This window comes from Ovis canadensis, chromosome 1 (assembly GCF_042477335.2).
Source record: "Ovis canadensis isolate MfBH-ARS-UI-01 breed Bighorn chromosome 1, ARS-UI_OviCan_v2, whole genome shotgun sequence".
Classification (NCBI taxonomy): domain Eukaryota; kingdom Metazoa; phylum Chordata; class Mammalia; order Artiodactyla; family Bovidae; genus Ovis; species Ovis canadensis.
Genome location: NC_091245.1, coordinates 98,111,600 through 98,139,222, shown reverse-complemented (window position 1 = coordinate 98,139,222; position 27,623 = coordinate 98,111,600). Strand labels below are relative to the sequence as shown.

The window sequence follows — 27,623 nt, the reverse complement described above, 5'->3', positions numbered from 1 at the left end:
GTAGATGCTCAGTAAACATAGGAAGCAGAAGCTATAGTGGGTTAAAGAACGAACGAAAAGGGAAAACTACTCCTTGAAGAAATTGGAGGTGAAAGGAAAGAGACCCATTTCTCACCTTGCACAATTGTGCAGCATGAGTTAAGGCTGGAAGATTGTTGGCTGAAGGGATTAAGCCAGGAGGAAGGGAATGATGGATGTGAGTGACAGCAGAGCAGATGGATAATGAACAGCAACCTGGTCTTGGAAAAGGCAGAAGATAAAATCAGAGGCCAGTGTAGCAGAATTAGCATTGGAATGAAGGAATGGCTTTTCTCTGAGATACAAGAAAAGGAAGCGAAGGTAGGAACAAAGGAGATAAGTTGTAGAGTTCAAGGGAGAGATGTTGGGGAATTTTTCTATACTGGCAGATGGGCTGCCAGTATAGAAATGGGGGAGGGCTAGGAAAGGTTACAAGGGAGGTGATGCCTGAGCTAGATGTCTTTAGTGAAATGGGAAGTAAGGCCTTTTGCTGGGAAGGAAACAGAGAACAGAAAGAGGCTGGAGGAGAGTGGTAAAGGCTTGTAAAACCACGGAGGTGTGGTAAGGGGTGCAGAGGCAGATGGACTGAGGTTAGAGAGCAGCAGTAAGGGATTCTTAGGGGCTGATTCATTTCAGCTGCTGAAGGGCCCACCCATTCACCCCACTGGCTTTGGCAATGGGTGGTATGGGTGGATTGTTTGCAGAGGCTGTTTCTGCAATAGGATGGACAACTCTGGGTACAGGTCCCAATACTAACATAGAAAGCATTCTAGCTCCATATGTCATCAATGCTGTAGTATTGTGCAGACAATGACAATGTTACTTGACGTATGACAACTATGTAGCAACATAGGGAAAGATTTATGGTATGTGAAGTAGCTGAGAAAATTAGAGATACCAAGGGAACATTTCATGCAAAGATGGGCTTGATAAAGGACAGAAATGATATGGACCTAAGAGAAGCAGAAGATATTAAGAAGAGGTGGCAAGAATACACAGAAGAACTGTACAAAAAAGAGCTTCATGACCAGGTAATCACGATGGTGTGATCACTCACCTAGAGCCAGACGTCCCAAATGTGAAGTCAAGTGGGCCTTAGAAAGCATCACTACGAACAAAGCTAGTGGAGGTGATGGAATTCCAGTTGAGCTATTTCAGATCCTGTAAGATGATACTGTGAAAGTGCTGCACTCAATATGCCAGCAAATTTGGAAAACTTAGCAGTGGCCACAGGACTGGAAAAGGTCAGTTTTCATTCCAATCCCAAAGAAAGGCAATGCCAAAGAATGTTCAAACTACCGCACAATCGTACTCATCTCAAACTGTACTAAAGTAATGCTCAAAATTCTCCAAGCCAGCCTTCAGCAATAGGTGAACCATGAACTTCCAGATGTTCAAGCTGGTTTTAGAAAAGGCAGAGGAACCTGAGATCAAATTGCCAACATCTGCTGGATCATGGAAAAAGAAAAAGAGTTCCAGAAAAACATCTATTTCTGCTTTATTGACTATGCCAAAGCCTTTGTGTGGATCACAGTAAACTGTGGAAAGTTCTGAAAGAGATGGGAATACCAGACCACCTGACCTGCCTCTTGAGAAGTCTATATGCAGGTCAGGAAGCAACAGTTAGAACTGGACATGGAACAACAGACTGGTTCCAAATAGGAAAATGAGTACGTCAAGGCTGTATATTGTCACCCTGCTTATTTAACTTATATGGAGAGTACATCATGAGAAACGCTGGGCTGGAAGAAGCATAAGCTGGAATCAAGATTGCCGGGAGAAATATCAATAACCTCAGGTATGCAGATGACACCACCCTTATGGCAGAAAGTGAAGAAGAACTAAAAAGCCTCTTGATGAAAATGAAAGAGGAGAGTGAAAAAGTTGGGTTAAAGCTCAACATTCAGAAAACGAAGATCATGGCATCTGGTCCCATTACTTCATGGGAAATAGATGGGGAAACAGTGGAAACAGTGTCAGACTTTATTTTTCTGGGCTCCAAAATCACTGCAGATGGTGACTGCAGCCATGAAATTAAAAGACACTTGCTCCTTGGAAGGAAAGTCATGGCCAACCTAGATAGCATATTAAAAAATAGAGATATTACTTTGCCAACAAAGGTCCATCTAGTCAAGGCTATGGTTTTTCCAGTGGTCATGTATGGATGTGAGAGTTGGACTGTGAAGAAAGCTGAGCACTGAAGAATTGATGCTTTTGAACTATGGTGCAGGAGAAGACTCTTGAGAGTCCCTTGGACTACAAGGAGATTCAACCAGTCCATCCTAAAGGAGGTCAGTCCTGGATGTTCATTGGGAGGACTGATGCTGAGGCTGAAACTCCAATACTTTGGTCACTTCATGCGAAGAGTTGAGTCATTGGAAAACACCCTGATGCTGGGAGGGTTTAGGGGCAGGAGGAGAAGGGGACAACAGGATGAGATGGCTGGATAGCATCACTGACTCAATGGACATGAGTTTGGGTGAACTCCGGGAGTTGGTGATGGACAGGGAGGCCTGGCATGCTGCTGTTCATGGGGTCCCAAAGGGTCGGACAGGACTGAGTGACTGAACTGAACTGAAGTAGCCGAGAACGCAGGGGTGATTATAACTATTTGAAATGTCATGTGAAGGAACAACTGAATAAATATATCAAAATGCTATCAGTGGTGATATAATAGGTGATTTTCCCTTAATTTTTAAATATATATATATATATATATATATATATGTATATATATATATATATATATATATAGTTTTGGGCTTCCCTGATAGCTCAGTTGGTAAAGAATCTGCCTGCAATGCAGGAGACCCCGGTTCAATTTCTGGTTTGGAAAGATACCCCGGAGAAGGGATAGGTTACCCACTCCAGTATCCTAGGGCTTCTCTTGTGGCTCAGCTGGTGAGGAATCAGCCTGCAATGCGTGAGACCTGGGTTCAATCCCTGGGTGGGGAAGATCCTCTGGAGAAGGGAAAGGCTACCTATTTCAGTATTCTGGCCTGGAGAATTCCATGGACTGTATAGTTCACGGGGTGGCAAAGAGTCAGAAGCGACTGAGTGACTTTCACTTTCATATAGTTTATAACTTTTTAAAATATATGGCAATAAATAGAATCGGTTCTTTCTCCCCTGGCTTTGTCTCTTATTAGGTACACATAGAAGGCACTATTTCAGGATAAAAAGTTGTCGTGTGGAACCCGCCTACATAATTGTCTGACCTTCTCTTATGTGGGAGGCAGAAGCAGGGAAATAAAGTCTTTGAGATGCCCTAGGGTTTGAGGCTGACAAGCAAGATATTGGGCATCATGCTATAGGGGACCACAAGGGAGGTATACCGTTAAGCTCTGTCTCACAAGAAGCTTGGGAGACCAGGCTTAAAATAAATGAGATGAGGACAACTTTTTCACTTCCTAAGTTGGGGGGTCTGAACAATAGATGGGATTGGATCTGTCAGGCAGAGACTTGTGGGCAGGAATATATACCGTGCAGAAGTCAACCGTGTGCCACTGGAGGTGGTCAGCTACATGGGCTGTGCCATTGCTTGGCAGGTGTGATCCTGGGCAAATTCTCAGACTCCACTGTTGTTTGTGACGTAGGAGTAATAATGACTACTCATAAGCTGGCTGGAGCATTATAAACAATGCTCAGGTAAAGTGCTGGATGCGGGGCCGGACACTCAGGAAGTGCTCCATAAATGTGAACTGCTGTTATCATTACTAATGGTTGTTGTTATTATTATCTATAAATACTTATGATGGAGGAAACTGATTTAGAGCAGGGCACTCTGAGTTATTGGGAGGGACTTCTGGGAGGTGTCCTGAGTGAGGTTCTCTTTTACCTCTAGAATGATGCTGCGGCTTTACCCCTGCCCTTTAGGAGGGAAGAGGGGGCAGTGTAAGGAGGAACTCCACACTGGTTCTTCTTTTTCTAGCGTTCGTGCTAGTTCCCCACTCTACGCAGGTGCATATTACTCCAGGGCACCCTTTCACCTTCCTCTCCCACTCTTCCGTTCTGTGTTTCTTCTCTTCAACTATTCTTACTTCCCGTTTCTTCTCACAACCCCAAGCTGTGGACGACCAAGGAACTCTACTAAATCTTGCATGTTCCAAGTTGGCCTTTTCAAAACTTGAAATCTGTCTGCTAATTCCAGTACTTGGAGCTTGCAGAAGTCAGTTTGTGTTCACCCTATCTACTCCTTCCCTTACTTACCAGTATGTCTATTTCCCCAACCATTGTCTTGAGTAAATACTCTAAAATTATAGTCATCAGTAGATAGGCAAATATTCCAGACCATAGGAGTTCAAATAAAGAAGGCTTTTTTGAGCTAACTATATCTTGCAAAAGAAACCAACGGATGTGTAAACTGTCCACAGGGCTCTTCTCAGCAATGAGGTATACTTTCCTGGACTCAGATATAGATCCTAATGTGGAAAACATTCTCTGTCTTGCTAGCATCTGTTCTTCTTTTCTTGCTTAAACTTTCAGTAAGTGTGAATACAAGGGAGTGAGTCAGTAGTTTGAAAGAAAAACAATTAGGCCTATGGTCTGAGCAAGAGAACAGAGTATTCATTTTACACTGTTCTTAACAGAAATCAAAATAATTAAAAACAATACATTTGTATCCAGCAGATCCACCTACTGAATTCCAAGTTCACAGTCCACCCCACACTGGCAAATAATAATGATGTACTTTCGGCTTTGTTGGAAACTCTATTAGTATATTTACAAGGTCATTATCTTTAGCAACAGATACCTACTCTGAGCCCAGCAATTACCACCTCTGTCTCTGCACGTATTAGCACACATACACACCAATGATTTGTACTTTCCTATAAAATTACTCTTTCCCTTTTTAATTAGAATGTTTTCAGAGCAAACCCCATCGTTAAGGCCATGTACACTTTCATTGTAAATACCTGCTGCCACCCATTAATTATCTCCTGATGAATTACTCTAGAAGGAACTTTTTTATGCTTACTTTCCTTACTCTTGATGCTCCCGTCCTCATACTTAGTTATTTACTAGTTTGAATTCCACGTTAGTGGACTTGGATATGAGCTGCATTCAGATAGTTTAAAACATTTTTCCAGACTTCAAGGTGGAAACTTTCTGTATGCCTGGACCTCACTGCTCAAGAATTTCTTGGCTAGTGAGGGAAGAAAATAAGAATACTGGGTGGAAACAACTGAAGAGTTTATGAGAACAAACACCTTAACATTTCACAAATATCTGGAGTTGCATAACCATTTTAGTGACTGAAACACTGCAACTCATCCAATAATATTGTGGTTTGATAATTACACATTTGTGGACTTATGCTGTTCTTGAACTAGGGTGACATGCTGATACACACAGTTTAATTCTCTTTTACATCATTATATATAAAAAGTATATACTCATTTTGAAATTGAAGCATAAAATATTGATACTTAAAAGAAAGTTTTAAGTCAGGGACGCTCTAAAGTGAGCATTCTCATATTAACTTTCCTGCTTCTCTCATGGATGGCAGGGAATTTTGGATTGCTAATTAAGTTTCATAGGTGATATTTTCATATGGTACACAGTACATACATATGTAGAATATTTAACTATAAAAGGATAATCTTAAATTTTCCTGTCCTTGACATCAATTAAATTGAGATAATCATATTTCTAAAAGAGCAAAAATATGTCAAGGAGCTCACATTACAATTTCTTATATTACCCATTTGGGTCTATGTGCAGTTGAAGGGTCTGACTGCCTCTTAATTCTCAGAGCTAGTTTAAATCTTGAGATTAACTCCTGCCTTCTGTAACTTATCCTTTGTTTGGCCAAACTCATGGACCTCTCAGAATGTGTCTTTATTGGACACTTATTCCATGCAAGATGTAGAACTGACTACTGTGGGATTATAAATATGGATAAGAAATGACTCTTCTGTTTATACCATTTACAGTCCAGTTGTATAGGCCACCTCAGGTCATTTCCATATTGCTGGATAGAGACAAGACGAATTGAAAGCAGCCTCAGAATTAACCCCAGTGTTCTCTACGTTCCCATAGCCCATAGCGCTTTATCAGCGCTGTCGTTGTGTTGTCTGTGTGTTGGCCTCCCACACTGCGCTGTGATCTCTGGAGAACAGGGACTGGTGCTGATTCCTGTCTGCACTGCCATGGAGTCAAGGACATGTTTTGCAGAGGGTAGGCTCTCAAAAAATGCCTTTAAATTACAGAATGCCTTCACTTGCTTAGGTTTCCTAATTATAAGTAGGTCAGCTTGTTCTGTTCCAAAATGGAAGTGATAAGAAGCTGTGTCCAGACCTCTGCCCAGAGGTCCCCTCCCTAAATATTATTTTGGATGTGCTTCACAGGGCTGCAGATGGGATAGTGGAATGAGACAATAAGAAATCTCAAAGAGTGGGGGTTTTTGTCTCACCTCTGTCACCAATTACTTCTATAACCTCAGGCAAGACACTTAAATGCTCTATCTCAGTTTCTTCATCTGTAAAATGGATAATAATGACTGGCTTAGCTATTTCCCACGACTGATTTGAGGATCAAGTGAGATAATACACTTCCAAGTGTTTTGGAAAGCCTAAAGCACTGCACGAATGCAAGGCATTATTTTCCAAAGAAATCTTCCTTTTAATCCCTGCTTTCATAAACATTTCATTACACATTCCTGGGTTCCTGGGTTGTATGGTGAGATGTATAGAGTAGCTTGATATGTCAAGCTATGAAGTAGATTGATATATCAACCTATGCTGGATACGTACTACAGAATCTCTTCTTCAACATGTATAGTGCTTAATCAATTCAGCACTGGATTGTCCAAGACACCTAAGCTTTCTGTCAACGTTGTACCTCTCCCCAACTCATATATATATATATATATATATATATATACACACACACACACACACACATATATACTTTTCATTAAACATTTATTTAAAACACGTATTGTTGGGCACTTATGTGCAATAACTTCTATAATACAAACTGGGGCAAAATAGACAAATAACACAGGATCTCTGCCATTGAGGCTTTTTTTCCAGCTTATTGGATCTGATAGAATAAATTACGAACAAGTGCCTAATTCTGCATTTGTCTTGGGAGGCAATTTTATGTGTGAGTTATAATTAGTAAAGACATATATGTATATTTTCAGTTTTGGCAAAACCAAAACTAGTGGTGGCTTTTATTCATGTTTTTCTACTGCGGATGGTCTGTAGACTTTAGTTTGGTCTTGGAGACTGAGGTTTTTCCCCAGATGAAAGTTTGTGGTATCTCATTTTCCTGTCTATTAGCCAAGTTATAGAAATTTAAGAAATGGCAGTAACTCTGTTTAGTTACAGGATCACCTGAATATTTTCCTGCCAGTTCCTCCTATACAGTAGAATTTGCTTTGACTAGAAGCACTGTCCTTGGGGGAAGGCCATTTCCCAATCTAGTGGAGTATTTAAACTGCTGAATACATTTTGGGTTGACATCACCAGGTAGATCCTGGCATCTTATGTCCTCAGATGCACCTCAAGATGGTGGTGTTTGCAGACACCACCGCAGGACCCCTCGCTTCTGATACGGATCATCTAAATGCACACAGTGGAATTTAGGTTTAGCTTTGGGGAGAGACCAGTAGCAGAAAGCACATTTCAGTGCAGTTCCATTCTGGTAATCAGTTGGGCTCCTCCCAGCTCTCCTTAAAGCAGTCAACAGCCATGGCTGCTACTCTGCTGAACAGTTTTCTCACTTCAGCTACGTTGCTCTTTTGTCTACTTATCTACTCCACCAAACCTCCTTTTCCTTCTCCTGTCATTCCTATATCTGGGAATAGCTCAGTATACTTCAAGACACTGAGGTCACTGCTGACTCCTTGGTCTACCCTTCCTCTCTCACCTAAGCAGTTACTGGACTTAGGAGTCAATGCTGGTCTTTTCTGTACATCTGGAGCCCCTGTCTAAGTTCTTATCTTCCTGGTATAGGGAATAATCTCTTATCTCTGTTGTCCCCCTTCCTCTATGCTTGTTCCCTGTGCTTGATATAGATTAGACCTCCAACCATGAGAAATTGTCTCTTCTTTACCTCATTCATCGTCTGGTCCTCCAGTTCTTAGTCCAGCTATTGCGGTCTGCCAGAAATCTTTTCCTGACCACCCCTGTTCTGGGACATGACACATAGTCCCTCAGCTGTGAACTCACAACATTCCACTTGTCACATTGGATATTGTCAGTTATTAATACTTGTCTCTCTTTCTTTATCCCTCAACTCCTCCTATACAATTTAGACCATGGTTAATATTCACCAAAATGTCAGTTGATGGGTTAAACTTACTTGCTCTCATCTCCCAGTCTTTGCTGATTTCAGTTTCTTCCCTTGATTTTTAAGCTCCCTTTTTGCTTCATTTTTGCCAGTTTATATTCATAGCTTTTTTCAAAACACATTCTTTCAAATACCTCCTCAGTCTTAGCCTTCTACTTCCATTCAGAACATTTACTCTGTATTACTTTTGTCCTTATGGGATCCTGTGCAATAAATTTAACACAATAACAAATTCAACAAAATTTATATGTGAACAAAATAATTGCTTTTCTTGAAACAGTCACCTTGAGAAATCACATACTTATTTTAATAACGTTGTCATAGCCACAGTCATTTCTGGAGCTGCTCTTTGGAGGTGATTACTTTTACATTCTTCTAGGCATATTTTAATAGTGACAAATCTAATCTTTGCAGGTGCTTTTGAAAATTTGTATACAGCCAAGTCATTAGGAATGGTATTTAGTGAGTAAGACAAATGATCAAGCTGGTAACCCCACAGGTCAACAGCTAAAAAGTAATGTTATTGACTCTTCTGAACACGTTTGTAGAAGGGAAATTCCAAAACTATTTTGACTAATTACGTTATTTTTGAAAAGAGTTTCTAGCATCTCAAGCTGACTACTTTCAATAATAGCACTCACTTCTCTATTATAAAGTGCTTATTAAAATCCAGTTTGGAACTTCACAGACCTGTGATTATACTTGTTTTATTACACTTGTTTGGCATTGTTTTATTGTACACTCTAGTTCTTATGTGGGACTTCCCTGATGGTTCAGACAGTAAAGAATATACCTGCAGTGCAGGAGACCTGGGTTCGATCCGTGGGTTGGGAAGACCTCCTGGAGAAGGGAATGGCTACCCGCTCCGGTATTCTTGCCTAGAGGATTTCATGGACAGAGGAGCCTGGTGGGATACAGTTCATGGGGTTGCGTGTGATAGGTACTGGGAATGAATAAGGCCATGGTCCTTGCCCATAAGAACTTCTGATCTAGTTGAGAAGATAGAAATACAAATGATCTTGTGTGAAAAAATAGGTAACAGTGGAAGATAAAGAAGCAGTGCAGTGGAGGGACTGTCTGCGGGGTACAAAGTCATTGCAGTGTCTGTAGATCCTTCTCAGGACTGAAGGATGAATGATTAGAAGTGCACCAACAGGAAGGGCTACAAGAGTCATTCCAAATCTGGGGACAGAAGGTATAGAGACTAAAACAAGAAGTTATGTTTGGGGGAATCTCAAGTCATTCAATACTGTTAATGCGTAAAGTTCACAGTGGGGCCGGGAGGATAAGATTTGGAGCCCAGTCAAGTAAGGGCCTTATATTTACCATTTTTAGAAGTTTGGCTCCCTACAGGAGCCAGGGAGAGGCTCTGTGGGTAAGATTCCCCTTCCCAACAGGATATAAACTCCCACATCCAATTAGTAATAGAGGTTTGCCTCCCCTCCCTCCCATTTTTTTTTTCCTTCCTTTCCATTCTGGCATTTACCTCCTTACTGCAGGCCTTCATCACCCTATGCCTGGACTGTTTCACAAGCTCCTGACTAGTTCTTGGACTCCAGTTCACCTTTTGCTCCTGACAGTCAATTTTGCACAGGATCATCAAGCAACCTTTCTTTCCTTCAAGTCTCACTCCTGTTCAAAAACCTTCAATGGTTTTCTATGACCTGAGAGATAACCCTACCCTCCATCCCCTGCTTGTCAGTCAGGGACCGCATAATCTGGTCCCAACCTCCTCTCCCTCCTTGACTCTGGTCATTGCTAATAATGCCAGACTCATCTACTGATTCTCTTATTTGCTTTCATGATGGCTCTCCCCTGGAATGCTATGCTCACACAAACTTTTTGTTTATTTCAGTTCTTTTCTTACAATAACAAGCCCACTTGTACCCATGCCTGATCACATCCCCCACTCTCCTGTCATGAAAGTAAGCATTATTTTGGTTATATTCTTTTACTATATACCTTGTGATATGCATCCATAAATAATATAGTTTTTCTTTATATCTCCTTCTTCAGTTAGCTTTTTAAAACTATCAAGATTTTATCTCTATCTCTCTAGATAAACCTCATATTTATCTCTATATATGAATATAGTCTTTTCCATTGTATTACATTTCATTTTTAAAATATACCATACATTATTCATCCATTTCTTCATGGGTGGGCATTTAGTTTGTTTCCAAGTTTCAGATATTATCATCTTACAATGGGATATCCTTAGCTGATCTCCTTGTCCTATGCAAATTTTACCAACTTTTTAAGATTTCTGCTTTCATCCCAGCTCCTCTGTGAAAGAAGCAGCAAAGTCTCGGTCCTCAAAGCTAGCTTGTGCATCGTGTCGTTAGTATCAGTCCATTGTACCAGGCACACTGCAGGCACACTGCCACACAAAGTAAGAAATGTTTGCTAAATGAATGACTGACTGAATGAAGGGTGCAGCACAGCCCATTCGATGGCTCTGTTCATTTTAAATGGACTTTGGCGCCGTGGCTCCCACAGCCTTCTTTGACAGCACCGGTCCTTCTCTGTTGCATTCCTTCAGCTAGCCGGAGAGTGTGTGGATGTGTGGTTGTATGTAGGCGATACCCATCTCGCTGGATGATGTCTGTCTCTCCCAGAAAGTTCACTACCCTAGTGATTCAAGTTCAGAGTCTTAACAACACCCCTGACAGAGGCCCGGCCCTGAGAGACGCTCCAGCGCCGAGTGAGTTAAGGCGCGTCCGGACTCGACGCGGGTTGGCAAGGCTGGGGGGTGTCTGAGGACTCATAGTAGATCACTCCGCGCGCAGCCCGGGCCGGCGCTTCTTCCTGCGGGAAACCCCTGGGTGCCGAAGGCGGCGGGGCCTGGCGGCGGCGACAGCAGGGCGGGGTTTGCGGTGGGAGGAGGCGGCCGAGGCGGAAGGACACACGAGGCTGCTTCGCTGCACACCCGAGAAAGTTTCAGCCAAACTTCGGGCGGCGGCTGTGGCGGCGGCCCAGGAACGGCGGACTTGGGGTGCAGGCAGTGGAGACACTGAAGTCTGAGCTTCGGGGCGCCGCGCGAGGCCGTGAGCCGCGGAAGTAGGAGGAGGGGAGGAGAAAGTGGGGGCTCCCCTGTCGGGACCCCCTCCCCATGTGGATCTGCCCAGGCGGCGGCGGCGGAGGAGGAGGCGACCGAGAAGATGCCCGCCCTGCGCCCCGCTCCGCTGTGGGCGCTGCTGGCACTGTGGCTGTGCCGCGCGGCCCCGGCGCGTGGTGAGTATCCGACTGAGGGGTGCTGTCCCCGGCGCCCCGGCTCACGCCCCTCTGGCCCGACTGGCCACCTGGGGCGACCATTCCCACCCTTCCGTCCTCCACTTGGCGAGAAGGCCGGGCTCGGCCGTCGGCGTGCAGTGAGGCCACTTAGTTCCTAAAGTTTGGACAGCATCGGACCGCTGCCTGGGTGCGCCCCCTTCTCCTCGCCCCTCGCCGCCTGCAGCTCCCCTCCGCCTTTGGGTCCCACACACGCCTCCTCGGCCGGAGGGAGGCCGGGCAGCAAGCCGCAGAAGCTCCCTTTCTTGGAGCACTTGAGTTCGGGGATTTGGGAAATTTCGCCCATTTGGCTCCGTGTTTCCTGGGGTCGGGGGAGAGCCGGGGGCGGGCTGCCTGGGACAACCATCGCCGGCCGCGGACCACAGATGGGCTGAGCGCAGGAATGCCAGATTCTGGCGTGGAGGGAGCGGGGGCAGGGCGTCCCAACCCAGCGGCTTGCACCTTCATAGCCAGACTCAGCAATGCTGAAGGAAGGCCCACGATGTGAATGGGTGGGTTTGGTTTGGATGGGGACAGGCTTTTGCGGCGCGCCCGAGTTCTGACGCTTTGAGTTCCACGGTTCCCCAAGAATCCGATGTGTAAAGTTTGGCTCGAGTCTTTGAAAGGTGGAGGCAGGAGCAGTAGGAAAACTGGTGTGGCTGCATGCTGAGCCACATGATTTAAAAATCTCTACTGCTGTTATTCTTTCCGAGGCGCGGAGCTCGGGCGCAGTTTCAGAGTCTGTGTCCAGCCTCAGGAATGTGGTGTGACGATCACCAACTCCTCCAACCTGGCAGCAGCTAAGGCTGTTCTTTTGGCATGGTTGGGGGTGGGGCAGGGGCGGGTGAAGAAGAGTGGATACGTTAATTCAAAGTGGTGCCTTCCAGAGCTTCCTTTTGGTTGGATATCTGCAACAGTCTTTCTGAACACGGTTGGATCGAGGAAAGGAAATCCAATCATATCTTACCCATCCCACCCACTATCGTAGAATCCGAATTTCTTTCCATACTGTTTCGTGGAAAGAACCTGGGCTTTGGAGCTCTGCGCTTTAATCCTGGGTTCAAATCCAGCTCGGTTGTATGAACTCACCAATAAAATGGGAATGAAATTACCCAACTAATAGGATTAAGTACGAGAATGTATATTACACAGGTGGCAGTCAAAAGGTGTTCAGAAAGTCCTTTGCAGGCAGGACTGTGTGTTGTTGTTGTTTGTGAACTCTCTGCTTCCAGTGGGATGGTGGCTTGTGCATGTTTGTTGAACTGGAAGTGGCCCCTTCTTTTCCTAGCCTAATCTGAATAAAGTTTTACCTTTACCAAAGAACTTAGTACTTGAGCTATGACTCTTTGCAAAGAGAAAGTAATGAAGATGATGGGCTTTAGAAAGATTTGCTCTTTGTATATTGTTAACAGGCAGTCGCCATGCCAATCACAGATGTTGAAAAGACATCAAAGTTATTTATCACAGTGCTGGGTTGTTCAACCCCAAACCTTTCTTGGAAAATTCAACGTCCATACACCTCTGGGTCCCTAGGAATTTCAGAAGTGGACCAAGGTGCTGTGTGATGATGAACCAAAACATATGATAGTATTTTTGCCTTTGCTTTTTCTTTGAGCGAAAGCTTTAGTAAAGTGTAAATTTAGGATAGAGGAGTATAAACAATGGGCTAGTCTGAACATTATAATCCTTGGTCTACCATTAGCTTGTTTTAGTAAATTGTCTTCATGTTCTGTCATCTCCTCATCTATGAAGGAGAACCAGAAATCACTTATTCTAGAGAGTTGGAGGGAATAATAAATATGTTTGCAAAGTGATTTGCTAAATTAAGTGTTTAATGATAAGACATGTCAGGAATAGGATAACTCTGACACCCAGGGTATCTCTCATTCTAGGACCTGTGCTTCTGCCCTGATGAAGTACTGCTCTTACTAGCTAGCTTTCAGATGGACAAGTCTAGTGTTAGTGTTAGCTCAAAGACAGGATTTAGATATTTTGATTTCTAGACAGGTGTTCTTCAGAAGCTAAACTGCATGGGAATGGAAGAGATTAAAAAGCCCTTCTCTTGGTGCAGATCTTGAAACTTTTCAGAGTCTAGTAGTGAAAGCTTCTTGAATCTTCTCAATTTATTATCATTGTGTTTTGCCAAGCTATCAATTATAACACACCCTTTTAAACTTTTGAGTGTTCCTGTATTAGTCTAGTGGCCAGTTGTTAATTTAAACATCACTGAGTTCCTGAAGCAGGGAGCTGTCAACTCATCTGTCTGATTGTCTAAACAGCTATCCAAGACCACCTCTTGCTCCTTGTTTTCTTTTGCTTTGCAATGGGAAGTCACTCCCTGGTTTTGCTGCCTGCTACATGATTTCTCAGTTGAATTCTTCTCTTACTTTAAAAAAAAAAAATCACAAAGAGTAATTGTTTTTTCTTTCAGATGAAGATAAAATTTACCCTAGAACTTGTTTCTTCTTGTTCTTTCTGTTTTTTTATTATTTCTTTTTGGCGAGGGAGGATGAGAGTGATTTTTTTTTTTAGTCTCTGTTTTTCCTGATGTTTTTGATTTTTTAAAACTATCTACCCACATTCTTGGTATCTCTGTGCCATTCCCACTCTGCTGCCTCTTCTGTGAGCTGCTTATAGCCTAAAACAGTAACTTTTGGTTCACCTGAACTATAGTTGCTGACTTCAGGACCTTTAGAAAATGTTTGAATTCAGTGGGATATGCTTGGATGCTTCAGACCAGCCTTACAATACATTTAAAAAATATCACACCCACAGACATTCTATTTTGCCCACAAAATTTGCATTGATCTAGTTCCCACTCTCTGATGCCATTCCTAGTGGTCTCACTCCTTACCTGGTCCACTGTGATAGAACAAAGTCCACATCCTGGCTGCATCAACATCATCTGGGCTGCCTCTTGGCCTCAACACCCAAGGATTCTGGCACAGTAGGTTTGAAATTCCGTATTTTGAGATTCTGCATTTTTCAAGGTTTACAGGTGATTCTAATGCAGTAACTTGGTTGGAGCCCAGTCATAATTCATTATTCTCTATCAGGTGTGTACCTTGGGGTCTTCCCTTTTTAATGTTAATAATTTCCAGACCGAATGTATCCTTAATCAGCCATTCCAATTTTTAACCCTTCTGACTTCCAAAGATTTTTGAACTTGGTGACATAAAAGCTGTAGAGTAAATAATATATAAGAAATAATAAGTACTGTTTCTTCTTATTCATCTGAGCACAGTGGGTCCACATTGTCTCTTTAGAAGGGCTTCATATATATATTGACATGATATTATTATAAACTGCCCCCTTCCTTTCCTCTCTGTTATCTCTTTTTCTTCAAGTTTTATTCACATGTATCACTTTTGGACACCTTGTCTATTGGTCCTTAATGGTTTTAGGGCAAAAAATTCTAAGCTATGATTTGAATGAGAATAGAATCAGATTTTACATTATACTGATATTGTGCATACACTTTTAAGTGCTTCCTTTCTTGACCCCTCTTGAACCACAACTTAACCTTTTATTTCACTCCCACTCTTTCCTTTTTCTCCTTCTTTCATCTTTCCTTTCTCTGCAGATGACTTGAAGCCAGAGGGTTTTCTTCTCCTCTACTTTTCTTTCTTTATCTGTCTGCCATATGCATTGTATTTTGGGAGGTTCACTGGTCTAGGAGCCAGAACACCAAAATTTTTCCCCCGGTCAGCTGTTAATTAGTCTTGTGATCCTGTGGGAGGGGCACTACTTTGGTCCTCCATTTGCTTAGGCACTTTGTTCATAATCACTGAGCCCATTACAGACAAGTTGAGACAAGACTCTCTCTCCTCTGGTCCTCAGTCTAGTGCCTTGTCCACTCTCCACACCTCTTCCATCTTTTATACAAATGAGCTGATGCACACACACACAAATCCTCATGTGCTTATTGTTAGTGTGCCTCTTGAGGAAAAGAATTGTGTCTTTTCATTTGTGTTTGTTCTAATACCCGCACCCGACCGTGGGGTTGCAAAGACTTGGATGAGACTGAGTCCACCCAGCGCACACAACCCTTGTACCTAGAATGGTGCCTTGGCATCTGATAGGCACTCAGTACATATTTGTTTCATTGAACAATTACTTTTAGTAGTTTTCTTATTCTGGACTAGTACAATACTTCAAGACAGTTTTTTTAAAAAGTAGTATTTGCAGAAGTTATTGCTTACCTTACGTTTGGGGGAAAACCAAATTTTCCCCTTCCCCAGATGTTTTATTTAAATTTGCCGTTTTGAATTTCTGTGTGTGTGTGTGTGTGTGTGTGTGTGTGTGTGTGTGGTGGTTTCTTCTCTCTTTTTCCTGATCACTTCTGCAATTCATAAAGGTCACTTTTACTTTGGAATTTAACCTCAAAGATGCTGGCATCCACCCTCTGCCTCTCACTTGAGTTGCCTCTACTGCTTCCTGTATTACTGTATTACTATGGCAGCAATTTCTGTAATTTTGTCCAGAGTTGCCATGCCCTTATTGTAATTTGGACATTTTGAGGATTCTTGGAATATATTATTTTTAAAGTTAGAATTAAAAAAGCCCTTTTTTATATTGGAGTATAGCTGATTAGCAGTGATATACAGGGCTTCCTTGGTGGGTCAGTGGTAAAGAATTAATTCACCTGCCAATGCAGGAGACATGGGTTTGATCCCTGACTGGGAAGATCCTACATGCTGCAGAGCAACTAAGCCTGTGCACCCCGACTATTGAGCCTCTTCTCTAGAACCTGGGAGCCACAACTGTGGAGCCCACATGCTGCAACTGCTGACGCTGGTGCACCCTGGAGCCTGTGCTCCACGCAAGAGAAGCCATCACAGTGAGAAGCCGATGCATCGCAACTGGAGAGGAGCCCCTGTTCTCTGCAACTAGAGAAAAGTCTCTGTAGCCATGAAGACCCTGCACAGCCAAAAATTAATGAATAAAGTTATATGAAAATGATCTATTAGTTACAGGTGTACAGTAAAGTGATTCAGTTATACCCATACAAATATCTTGTGTTTTTCAGATTCCTTTTCCCATTTAGGTTATTATAGAATATGGACCCAAGTTTCGCTGTGCTTTATAGTAGGTCCTTATTGGTTATCTACTTTAGTAGTATGTATATATCATTCCCAAATTTACGAAAATTTTAGATGATTTTTTTTTGAGATTTATTTCCTTGTGAGCTGCATATTGTAAAGTTGAACTAGACCGAGCAGATATTTACATTTAGTATATTTACTTTTTTCCCTCCAAGAGGGTTCCATTGAAAATCACCATCACCAATAAAAAGCAAAAGGTGACACATGGTAAATACATTTTTTAGAGAACCACAGAGGGTGAGCTATCTCCAGAATGAAATTTGTTCCTTGAGGGCAGAGACCATGTCACACGCATCCCTTCCCTGGCCTCTGCCCAACATGTGGTCAGCCGGGCAGCAGGTCCTTCCTGGTCGTGGCACCTGTGACTCCTGCTCTGCCTGCCCCAGCTTTGGGACATTCTGGAAGACGTGATGGTGAGTCAGAGGTGTGTCCTTACAGTCCTTTCTGCTTTGAAAAGATCAGTTAAAGGTGGACCCCACCTATACGCTTTTATGCTATCTCTTTCTATTAATTAATGGGTAGTTGGAAGTTTCCTCTTTGTTGACTTATTTGTTGGGAGGAACTTTAAAAATTCACCTAGTCCTTCTATCTGTCCCATGGTGATTCTGATCCTCTTAGAACATCCTGGTTAACATGTAGCCTGCCTTTTTTCTCCTTGATCATCTCTTCTGATAGACAGCTCCCTCTTTCTGGAGGCAGATGAGTCTGGATTTGGACAGCTGTAATTCTTTGAAAGATCTTCTTATATTCAGTTGTAATCTTCCTCCTTATGACTTGCACCCACTGGCATCTTCTTAGGAATTTGTCTCAAAGAGTCCTGAGCCTTTTGTGTTAGGGATCCAGAGGTACCCTTTACTGAACTGACACCCACCCTTCCGTGAAAGGAGTTAAACCCAGTGAGGACCTTGAAGATGATCCCATCGGGGAGATTGCTTGGGTTAATCATTGTAGCCCTATATGTTTTGTACCACCCTTTCCAGATGGCAGTGGTGGGAGGGAAGCATTTGTTGAGCAGTGTTTCCCCAATCTGTTTTATAATAAGAACACCTGAGGTCTTCTCCTGGAGATTCCGATTCAGTGAGTCTGGAATAGTGTCTGCGAATTTGTATATTTAAGAAATTGAGTCAACAATTATGTCTTATTTTCCAAATCATATTCATTTTTTATCCCTAATATTATACTTTTATTATCATAAAATCTAAAGTATATGTAACATGTGGAATATTATTAGTGTTTCATTTTGGAAATAAACTATTCTTGAGACTAAGCAATTAAAAAAAAAAGAAATGGCCAGGTAACTTTTATACTAGGGAAATTTTGGAATCACTGCAGAGAATCTAGGAAAGCTAAGGGCTTTTTTGTTTTGTTTTTGTTTGTTTATTCTTTGATAATGCTAGAGATGGATTGCTTTGACTGTGGGTCCTGTGGTCACTTTTTTCTGCCTTGAAAGTGCCTGCTTCTTATTGAATGCCTAGCTCACTAGGGAGAAGAAAGCCACTCTGGTATCCTTAAAAGGCTAATAAAATTATTTAGTTGTAAAAAAGTGGGGTTTTTGGGCAGTCTATCCAAAGTCTTAGGACTGCCATGTGTGTGTCATGTATGACTTTGGTGGATGCCTCCTTGTCCCTCCATCAGGATATTACCTGAGATGCCAGAATACATAAAAGTTCCAGTTTTCTTGGTGTCTGTTAAGGAATTCTGACCTCAGCCCTTGTGAATGATGCTGGGTCTTTGAGGATGTCTGTCTTGTTGACCCATGAACACATATCTGATGTCAGGGATTTCCCTCAGATATGTTAGTGAAAAAAATGTAAAGGTCATTCCTTTCAGGCAGTCCTGCTTTTGGGGTGTCTGGGCTGCAGCAGCAAGTAGAATAAGGAAGGTAAGATAAAGGGGGTCTGGAGGACTTCTTGAGCAGAACTGAGCAGTCTGCAAGAAAGGGCTCAGAAGTGCGCCTCTAACAGAGACACTTGGTGTTGCTGTTCGTGATAGGAAGAAGAAAGTGGCTTCAGATCTGAAAGGACACGCTCATGGCCTCTAGATGGGACAAATAGCAGTGTTCGTTGGCAGTGGTAGGAAGTTGGCTGTAGGTCTGTTCTTTCTTTTCTCCTTCCCTGGAGAACCAGCTGTGTGGCAAAAAAATACATTGTGACATTAAAAAGAATAGTAAAGCCAAGAAGCCGGAATGATACAAGCCATAGCTAGGAGTGAACAAAACAAAGCAATTATTGTGTTAATTTGTTTATATAAGTAAATATATACATTTCTATATAATACTCTAGTAGGAGCCTTACTTAGCTCTAAGCCCTAAGCTATAAGATTTAATATCTGTGTAGCTGTGCTGTCTTAGTGGTGTGTTAGGGAGGGCTATGGTGTGTTGTCAACCTTAATTTGTGTGTTTCCCCTAGCATGGCGTGCTAGGCAGTAAGGGTATTCTCCTTTTCTAGCTGTGTAGGAGTCATTGACCAAATGGAAGCTAGAGACCTGCCCCCAGGAGCTGACATCATCAGGGAGACAAGACAGATGAGCACACACAGGAACATGAAGTACAGTTACTTAGTAACTTATCTATACTGGCCGAGAGCAGTTTCCTGCAGTCGGGGTGACTAAGAGCTGTAGGGTTTGGGGGGAGTAAATCTCGAAGCACCAGGGAACAGCGACCCCCAGCTCACCCCTGCTGGGCTTGTCTGCTGTTCTGCTCTTTCTCTGTTGGAATTTAGAAGTATCAAAACTTGACTTGGGGGGAAGACAAAGAGCCCTTTGTTTGGTGGGGGTGTAAATATAAATTTGGCACATGTTGTGGTGTCTATTATGTCTGTTCGTGGGTTTGTGGCAAGAGAGAGGACTGTGTTCTCAGACTTGGATGCCTAGCCTGATCTTGGACAAGTTAAGGTGGAAGGAGCTCCTTTGGAAGATCTGGTTCTCAGTGGCGGTTGCTGAAGGAGCCCCTGGTCATAGCCAGGCAGTGACTGCAGTGCCGTGTGGACACACCCCGAGTTGCTGCCTCAGGTGGCATTGATTAATCATGCTACCATCTCCCTCACCCTCTTGTGCTTGTCTTGGCAAAACCCTGTCCTACCGGCTCCTCAGAGTTTGGGCTTTACTGGATGATTGAATGAACTCTTAAGGGGTTCATTTTACTCTCTTGGCTCTCTTGAACTGTAGGCCAGTTACTACTGTCCAGCTCTGGAGCCCGTGATCTCCCAATCAGGTGGTGAGGGGCCTGTGTCCCTCTTCCCAGTGCACTGAAGGGCCTTCCCCAGAGACCTCTAGGGGGGGCAGTTTCTGGTCTTCAAGGCAGTTCCATCTGCAGGGTATTGGCAGTGACTCTAGTTCTTTGTATCAACCAAACATCATGCCAAGATGGATTCATCATCTCACAAAGGCAGGTTGTATCCATGGGCGTTGCAAAACCTGTTTCTGGGTTAAGAGTAGTGCTCTCACCTCATATATTTATTTATAGGAAGAAAGCCTGGCTGTATTTCATGAGGTAAGGAAAACATGATGATAACATTTTGGTTGGAGTCAGATATTGTCTCCCTAATAATATGGTATCTTTTAACAAATAGTATCCCTTTAAAATACAGTTTTGCTTGCTGACTAAAGCAAAGACTAAAGCAAAGAAGCTGTGGTTACATTCTAAAGTATACTACCTTGTTCAGAGACAGGTGCACTTTAACATTGGTATTTGCTTCTTTTTCATCTCTTTTTACTCTCATCTCTGTTTTGTGAGGCGATTCTGGGAGGCTTTTAAGCCTCAAAGATTAAATAATCTATTTTAACGAGTGCCTAACAGGGAGAGGTTGCTATGCTGGCTTACTTCTTCAACATTCCAATAAGAGAAAAATTGATACTGTTTAAGCACTAATATGTTTTGTTGAGTTTCGGAATATGAATAGTCAGAACACTAGATAGTGTTAAATAGTTTACTTCTCTAAATGGTAAAGTGGTATGCTGCAAAGAAACTTTTGTTTAATTCTCTGCTTTCATGTGCTTTTGTCTATAAAGTGTAGAGACTAACTGAAGTTTAACGACGTGTGTATTTTGATTATTACTTTTTACTGTTTTCTTTGCTGAGAATATGCCTTTATTTGCTAGATCTTTTAAAATTGGAACATGAAGGACATTTACTTTATTAGAACATTTAAAGCACTTTCTAATCTTTATGAGGATTATTAGAGAAAAAAACATGTCTGTAAATCATGCACGTTTGGGATGTTACTATATAAAGTAGTAACAATATGTCATGGTTCCTGTGACATAAACTTTTAAGAGATTGAAGGAAAATCTGGTTGTAACTGAAAACAAACATTGTAACATTTAAAGGTACGTTTACATAGCAACACAATTATTCCTTATGTTTACATGTAATTAACTCATATTTATGCTTTGTTGATTTTCTCTGGCACCTTTACAAGAATCTTTTTGGGCAGGAGGTATTGGGCTTCCCTGGTGGCTTATTGGTAAAGAACCTGCCTGCCAGTGCAGGAGACTGGTTAGATCCTTGGGTCGGGAAGATCCCCCAGAGAAGGAAATGGCAACCCACTCCAGGATTCCTGCCTGGGAAATCCCATGGGCAGAGGAGCCTAGTGGGCTGCATACAGTCCATGGGGTCTCAAAAGAGTCGGACATGACTTAGCAATTAAACAACAATTTTTAAAGTAATTATATTTAAGGGTGGTTAAGGAGTTCATCACGAGCTCGATAAACATGAGTTTGAGCAAGCTCTGGGAGTTGGTGATGGACAGGGAAGCCTGGCGTGCTGCAGTCCATGGGGTCACAAAGAGTCAGACACGACTGAGTGACTAAACTGAAGGACCTTTGAAAAGTATAAGAAAAATCCACAGTTACACCACTGTTAATATTCTGGTGTATATCATTTGGTCTTTTTTATCAACTCTTAAAAACTGTAGATTTATAATGTATATGTGATTTTCTGTTCTGTCTTTCTTTGATTTCTCCTTTGCTTTGGTTACATATTTGTCTCCATCATTTTTTCTTTCCTGCATAAATGACACTTTATAAATGCCAGATTTTAAATCTGGCATTTAAATGCCATTCTGTATAAATGATCTTTATACAGAAATTCCCCTCTTTAGGATATTTCTATTAAGCTAGATTTCCAGAAGAGAAATTACTATGCCAAAGAGTTATTTTTAAACATTGGGAAATAAGCAGAAAAACATAAGAGAAAATTAAAATCTCCAATAATCCCATCACCTCTAATCAAAACCTCACTTAATATTTTGTTATATTTCATACAGTTGTTTTTCTGTGCCTCTTACTGTAATTAAGATTTTAGCATATTATAGTTTTACTATATACTTCTGTACCACTGAAAATATTGTAAACACTTTCCTATATATGTAAATAATTTTTTTCTTCATATTTCTTTGTTTTTATTGAAGTACAGTTGATTTACAATCTTGTATTAGTTGGGGCTTCCCTGGTGGCTCGTTGGTAAAGAACCTGCCTGCAGTGCAGGAGACCTGGGTTCGATTCCTGGGTCGGGAAGATCCACTGAGAAGGGATTGGCTACCCACCATATTCTTACCTGAAGAATTCCATGGACAGAGTTGCCTGGTGGGCTATAGTCCATGAGGTCACAAAGAATCTGACACAACTGAGCGACTAACACTTCTGGTGTATGGCAAAGTAATTAAGAAAGAATATATATACTCTCAGATTCTTTTCCATTATAGTTTATTATAAGATGTTGAAAATATATATATATATTTCCTGTGTATAAATATTTTTTAAGAACATGGTTTTAAAGGCTGCCTACGGTTTTATCTGAAGCTTCTATTATATTTTATTTAAACTGAGATCTAGTCTTGGTTTCCAGCTTTCATGATTATAACTAATGTTGTGATGAACATTCTCATATGTAAATAATGGTAGGAATATGTATTTTCTTAACATAAATTCCAAGAAGTCAAATTATTTTATCAACGAAGATGGACCTTTGTGTGGCTTTTGATACACATTGCCAAATTTCCTTTCATATAGTTTGACCAAGTTATACTGTATTAGTTGAATATGAGACTGTCCATGTTTCCAACCGTCATCAACACTGGTTTTATGTTTACAACTCTAACAATTTGATAAGTGGTAAATGCTACCTCATCCTAATTGGTATCTCTGCTTATAGTGGTCTTGAAAGTTTTTCATGTGATCAGTGGCCATTTCTGTTGCCTTTTCTTTTGATTTATTTTGGTAAATTGTGTCTTTCATTCATCAAGGTATTTCATTTTTGGTTACTGATTTGAAATATTTCTTTAAACATTAAAAGTATTCTCTTTATCTTAAATGTGTCAAAACACACACGGATACATTAAACTACATAATATCAAATTGCTACCAGTATTGATATATCAAAAATTATTTAATAGCTTTTAAAAAAACCTTTGATTTCTAATGCACTTGGTCAATTTTCTGTATATTTGTTAACTGGTATTTTCTGTAATTACTTTAAATTCTAGTCTGACTGTATCATAAATCAACAAGCTGTCAGTTGTGTGTGCCCAGAAAATGCACGTTTACTTTAGTATCTTATAAAAAGATAGTGGAGGAAGCAAAAAAACCCAGTCTATTCTGAAGCAAGCTCTGTTTTGGGGTGGGTGGAAGGTAGCCTGCTTCTGTCTTGTCTTTTTGAATATCCAGGATCTTGGACCATCCCTGAAAGGCAGACCTGAAATTCACTACTAAATCTGGCATTCTGACCTAATTTATAGTTGTGCAGTGGTCTAGCCGCTCCATTTGGTAAGCCAACAGGATGACTAAGATTCTTTCTCCTCTCTCTTCGCAAAATTGATTAGTTGTGGGACAGAACTGACTGAATCAACCTGTTGTTTTGGCACCCCACGAACACCACCTGTTTCTTAGATTTCTCCCTCCAGCCTCCCACTGACCTAGCTCAGTGCTGTGTGCACAGTGGGTAGGAGATCCGCGTTGTTGCTGAAGAATGTTGCAATAAAGAAGAGTAGATTGCTTTTTTTTCCCCATGCTTGTATGTTCTTAAGGCATCCTGCTGCTTTTGACATAAGAGTTCCAGCTGAACTGCTATATGTGGCAGCTCTGTGGGTTGTAAGTGTTTGATTCAGAGTAATTTCAGGCAATATGAATGCTTTCTTAAGTATCATTGGAATTTACTGGGCTGGTTGTTTGCCAGCTATTACCATATTTAGCATGAGGAGACCTGGAGAACAAGAACATTTCTGACCAACCAAAGAAGGAAACCTCTCTGAAGGACTGCAACTTTTTTTTTTTTTTTAAGGCATAGGTTAAGAGTTTGTGTCCCCTGGTCTTTGATATTCTGCCCCATCCACAAAATTAACTTATGGATGGGAAGAGAGGTTTGATGATGAAGCTCTTTCTCACCCTGAAGTCTATTAATACTGTTTCTGGGAGGAAATTAGAGAATTCTTACTCATAGACTGCACTGAGAGGCTTAATCAGCAGGTGAAGTTGTTGCTTAAAAACAGGTTAATGGGTATTTATTCTCATCTTTCTTCTTGAAGGCTTATTACTTTCCTGCTTTGTCATGATCTGAATTTATTTTGGCCCAATCATTTTCTCCCTCCTACTTTTGAAATTATCAGCCTTCTCTCTGTGGCTTAAAATTTCTCTGCCTCAGTTTTTCCATTTTAAAGATGAAGATAGTATTTGAAAGGACCACTCGGTACAATTAACATAAAACATAAAACGACCCTAACATTTACATAGCGATGCGGAGTTTACAGAACACTCTTACACAATTGCCTCCTTTAATCTCACAAAATGTTGGTTGAAACTGAGCCTCTCAGGGGTTAGTTGGCTTGTATACCATTGTTTGGCCCTAGATAATAAGTGACAGAGCTGGGACTTAAACTTGTGGTTTGACTTTTAAAACCTCAGCTTTTTTTTTCTTTTTAAATGTTTGATTCTTACTATGTGTCATTCTCTTAGGGCTTTATATATATTTTCTCGTTTAATTCACATGGCTGTCCTTTGGGGTAGACAGTAATTAGCTATACTACAGGTAAGAAAATAGGAGCTTAGAGTCATAGCTTTGGATGTTGGGGTGAATAATAAGGTGGTTAAAGGATGGAGCCAGGATGCAGACCGCTAGCTCTTGGGCCTCTGTAGTCAAACATGGCACTTTATCCCCATTCATACAATCATGCCTCACAACAACCTTTGAGATGGGGAGGAGGGGAAACTGAGACCTGTAACATGCTCAGGATAATGGAATTAGTAAGTGTCAGAGTTGGGACTGATTGAATGATTGATTTAGTCTACTTGTCTCCGTAACCCTTGCTCATTGTATACACTCAAAATACATGTTTTTAATCATTTGTGTATTGATAAGATTGTCAGCTCATTGAACATAGGAGCCAGCTGTTAGAAATCATTGGTATATTCTGAATAAAAGGATTGATTTTAGTTGGCTAATGGCCCTGGCCTTTTCTCAGTTGATTTCTGTCATCAGGACAGGCAGATTGAATTTGGGTTAAGAGGAAAGGAGTTCCAATTAAGGGGGTCTTTAAGCCAGAATGGGCCACAGCTATGAGCTCTTCAGAAGCCTGCTCTCAAGATCAGTGGCCCAGCTCCTGAGGGCTCTGCTGGGGGACATTTTTGTGTGTTTTGAGAGACTTCTCTTTGAGAGGGAGTTGTGAGCTTAGAGGGAGAAAGGGTGGGGATACCCTGGGCTCTTAACTCACTGGCCCTGTGTCCCTGTTTCTTAAGCACTCTGCCGAGATTTCCTTGTTTTTAAAGTGAAGGTAATAGGAGCATGCAGTTGCTAGGGCTGTTGCGAGGGCTCAGTAGGTTAGTGCTATTCATGGCGTGGCGCCTGCATGTAGTGACAGTGCGGTAAATAGCAGTTATGCTGGCGATGTTATTTTGTGCTGCAGTATACACTGGCTTTTTGTTGCTTTCACTTCTTTTTAATCAAGAGTGGATGAGTGATTCAGATCCTTGGTGAGTAATAGGAGCTTCATGTTTGCAGCATGTATGTAGCTCACTGGCTTCCGGTGAGCCTGTAAATATTTAGGGGTATTGTATTTGAGTCTGTTCCTTTAATGGGGTATACTTCCAATTTGGAGAATTTGTCTACCATCCAAATTGTATTGATAGGCGCTGAATCATTTCCCCTTATTTATTAACCAGACATTTGTGGTTGGATTAGTTTAGTACAGGAACTATGATTTTTTTGTTTTTGCCTGAGATATAGCTTTGAGGAGAATGTCAGGGGGACACTCTTGTTCCCCCCTTTCCTATGACATGATAAACATCACCCCGTGCCATCTGGTGTCACCATGCGTTCGGTGCTTTGATTACACCTATAGCACTAAAGGAACTATCTCTTTGAAATAACAGAAGTACCTCATGGTCTGTTATCACAGCTTTATGGGCTCCCGGAGATTTTGGAATCTCAGACTGGGAACCACCCATCTAGTCCATCCTTGATTTACAGATGAGGAAAGCAAAGCCTCCAAACTCATTAGTCAAATGATGTATCTGTAGGTTGACCCTCTGTTTTTGAAATCTGAGAAGGGAACAGTGAAGCAGTGGGAAGGGTGGGGTGGGGGAAAAGTGTGGCTATGTTGAAAATGTCAGTGATAGCAGAGAAAATATTTGCGTGTGAGACCCTGCCTGTCTCTTTGGGCTTCTTTGTAATGGTTAAGACAACCCAACAGGGCTGGAGTCATTAGTGATTCAGAATTGGACTAGCCAGGACTGGTGGAGTTACTTTCTCAGAAAAGGGTTTCATATTTTAACATTTGTTTCCCATGACAGTTTGCTTATTCTCAAGTTTTGGCAGCCATGAGCAAATGGTTGTCAGGTTTTTTGTTTTGTTTTGTTTCAAGACAAAACTCCAAATTTTATTTTGCCAATTTAGTAAACTGTATTCTACCTACCACTCCTTTCTGCTCTCTGTAATTATTTCTCAAACTTTGTTTTTCAGTTGTGGAAGTACTATGAGAGGTTTTCTTTTGTAGTCTGAGATATTTATAATTTTGTGTAAGCACACTGTTTACAGGAAATCTAAGTGGTGCATATGTTAACTCAAATACCCTTAAAACACTTAAAATATTTTCCAATAACTTAAATCCCCCCCCCCCAAGGGTAGCTGCAGCCACTTACATTAAAAGAAAGGAGGTATATACTAAGGGTAATGGTTATTTGAATGTAATTAATGTAGATAAGTGAGAATGTTACTTTGGAGGAACTGGAGTATTTGCATCAAAGCTGACTGGGGCATCAGTTCAGTTCAGTTGCTCAGTCGTGTCCGACTCTGCGACCCTATGAACCTCCCTGTCCATCACCAACTCCTGGAGTTCACCCAAACTCATGTCCATCGAGTCGGTGATGCCATCCAGCCATCTCATCCTCTGCCGTCCCCTTCTCCTCCTGCCCCCAATCCTTCCCAGCATCAGGGTCTTTTCCAATGAGTCAACTCTTCGCATGAGGTGGCCAAAGTATTGGAGTTTCAGCTTCAATATCAGTCCTTCAAATGAACACCCAGGGCTGATCTTCTTTAGCATGGACTGGTTGGATCTCCTTGCAGTCCAAGGGACTCTCAAGAGTCTTCTTCAAAACCACAGTTCAAAAGCATCAGTTCTTCGGCGCTCAGCTTTCTTCACAGTCCAACTCTCACATCCATACATGACCACTGGAAGAACCATAGACTGGGGCATGCTTCTTCATTAATAGAGTGAACAAAACAAAAACTGCCCTTCTGGAGCTTATAAGAAGCAATGGTAGTTTCCATATACTGAGAGTTCATTATGTCACAGATGCTTGCTTGGGAGGAAAAGTGCTTTACTTGTTTGGCTTTAGACTGCACAGTAGGTGTTATAATTCCTACTTAGTGAAAGATTAAGGCATGGTCATCCAGGTCGCCTAGTTAGTGATATAGACCAGTAGGTGGTGTGGACCGGGATC

General features: G+C 41.7%; 1 protein-coding gene across 2 annotated transcripts in view; it reads left to right on the top strand.

The window, feature by feature from the left end:
- NOTCH2 (notch receptor 2) overlaps window positions 1-27,623 on the top strand; it is a 216,215-nt gene that overhangs the window by 21,835 nt on the left and 166,757 nt on the right. Inside the window, exon 1 of one of the 2 annotated variants that reach the window (XM_069602372.1) lies at window positions 11,188-11,553. The exons of the other annotated variant lie outside the window; for it this stretch is intronic. Within the exon in view, the coding sequence (XP_069458473.1) occupies window positions 11,481-11,553 (73 nt within the window). The 5' untranslated portion in view covers window positions 11,188-11,480. Of the gene's footprint in view, window positions 1-11,187; window positions 11,554-27,623 lie in introns of those variants that run through there. 2 annotated transcript variants of the gene reach the window in all.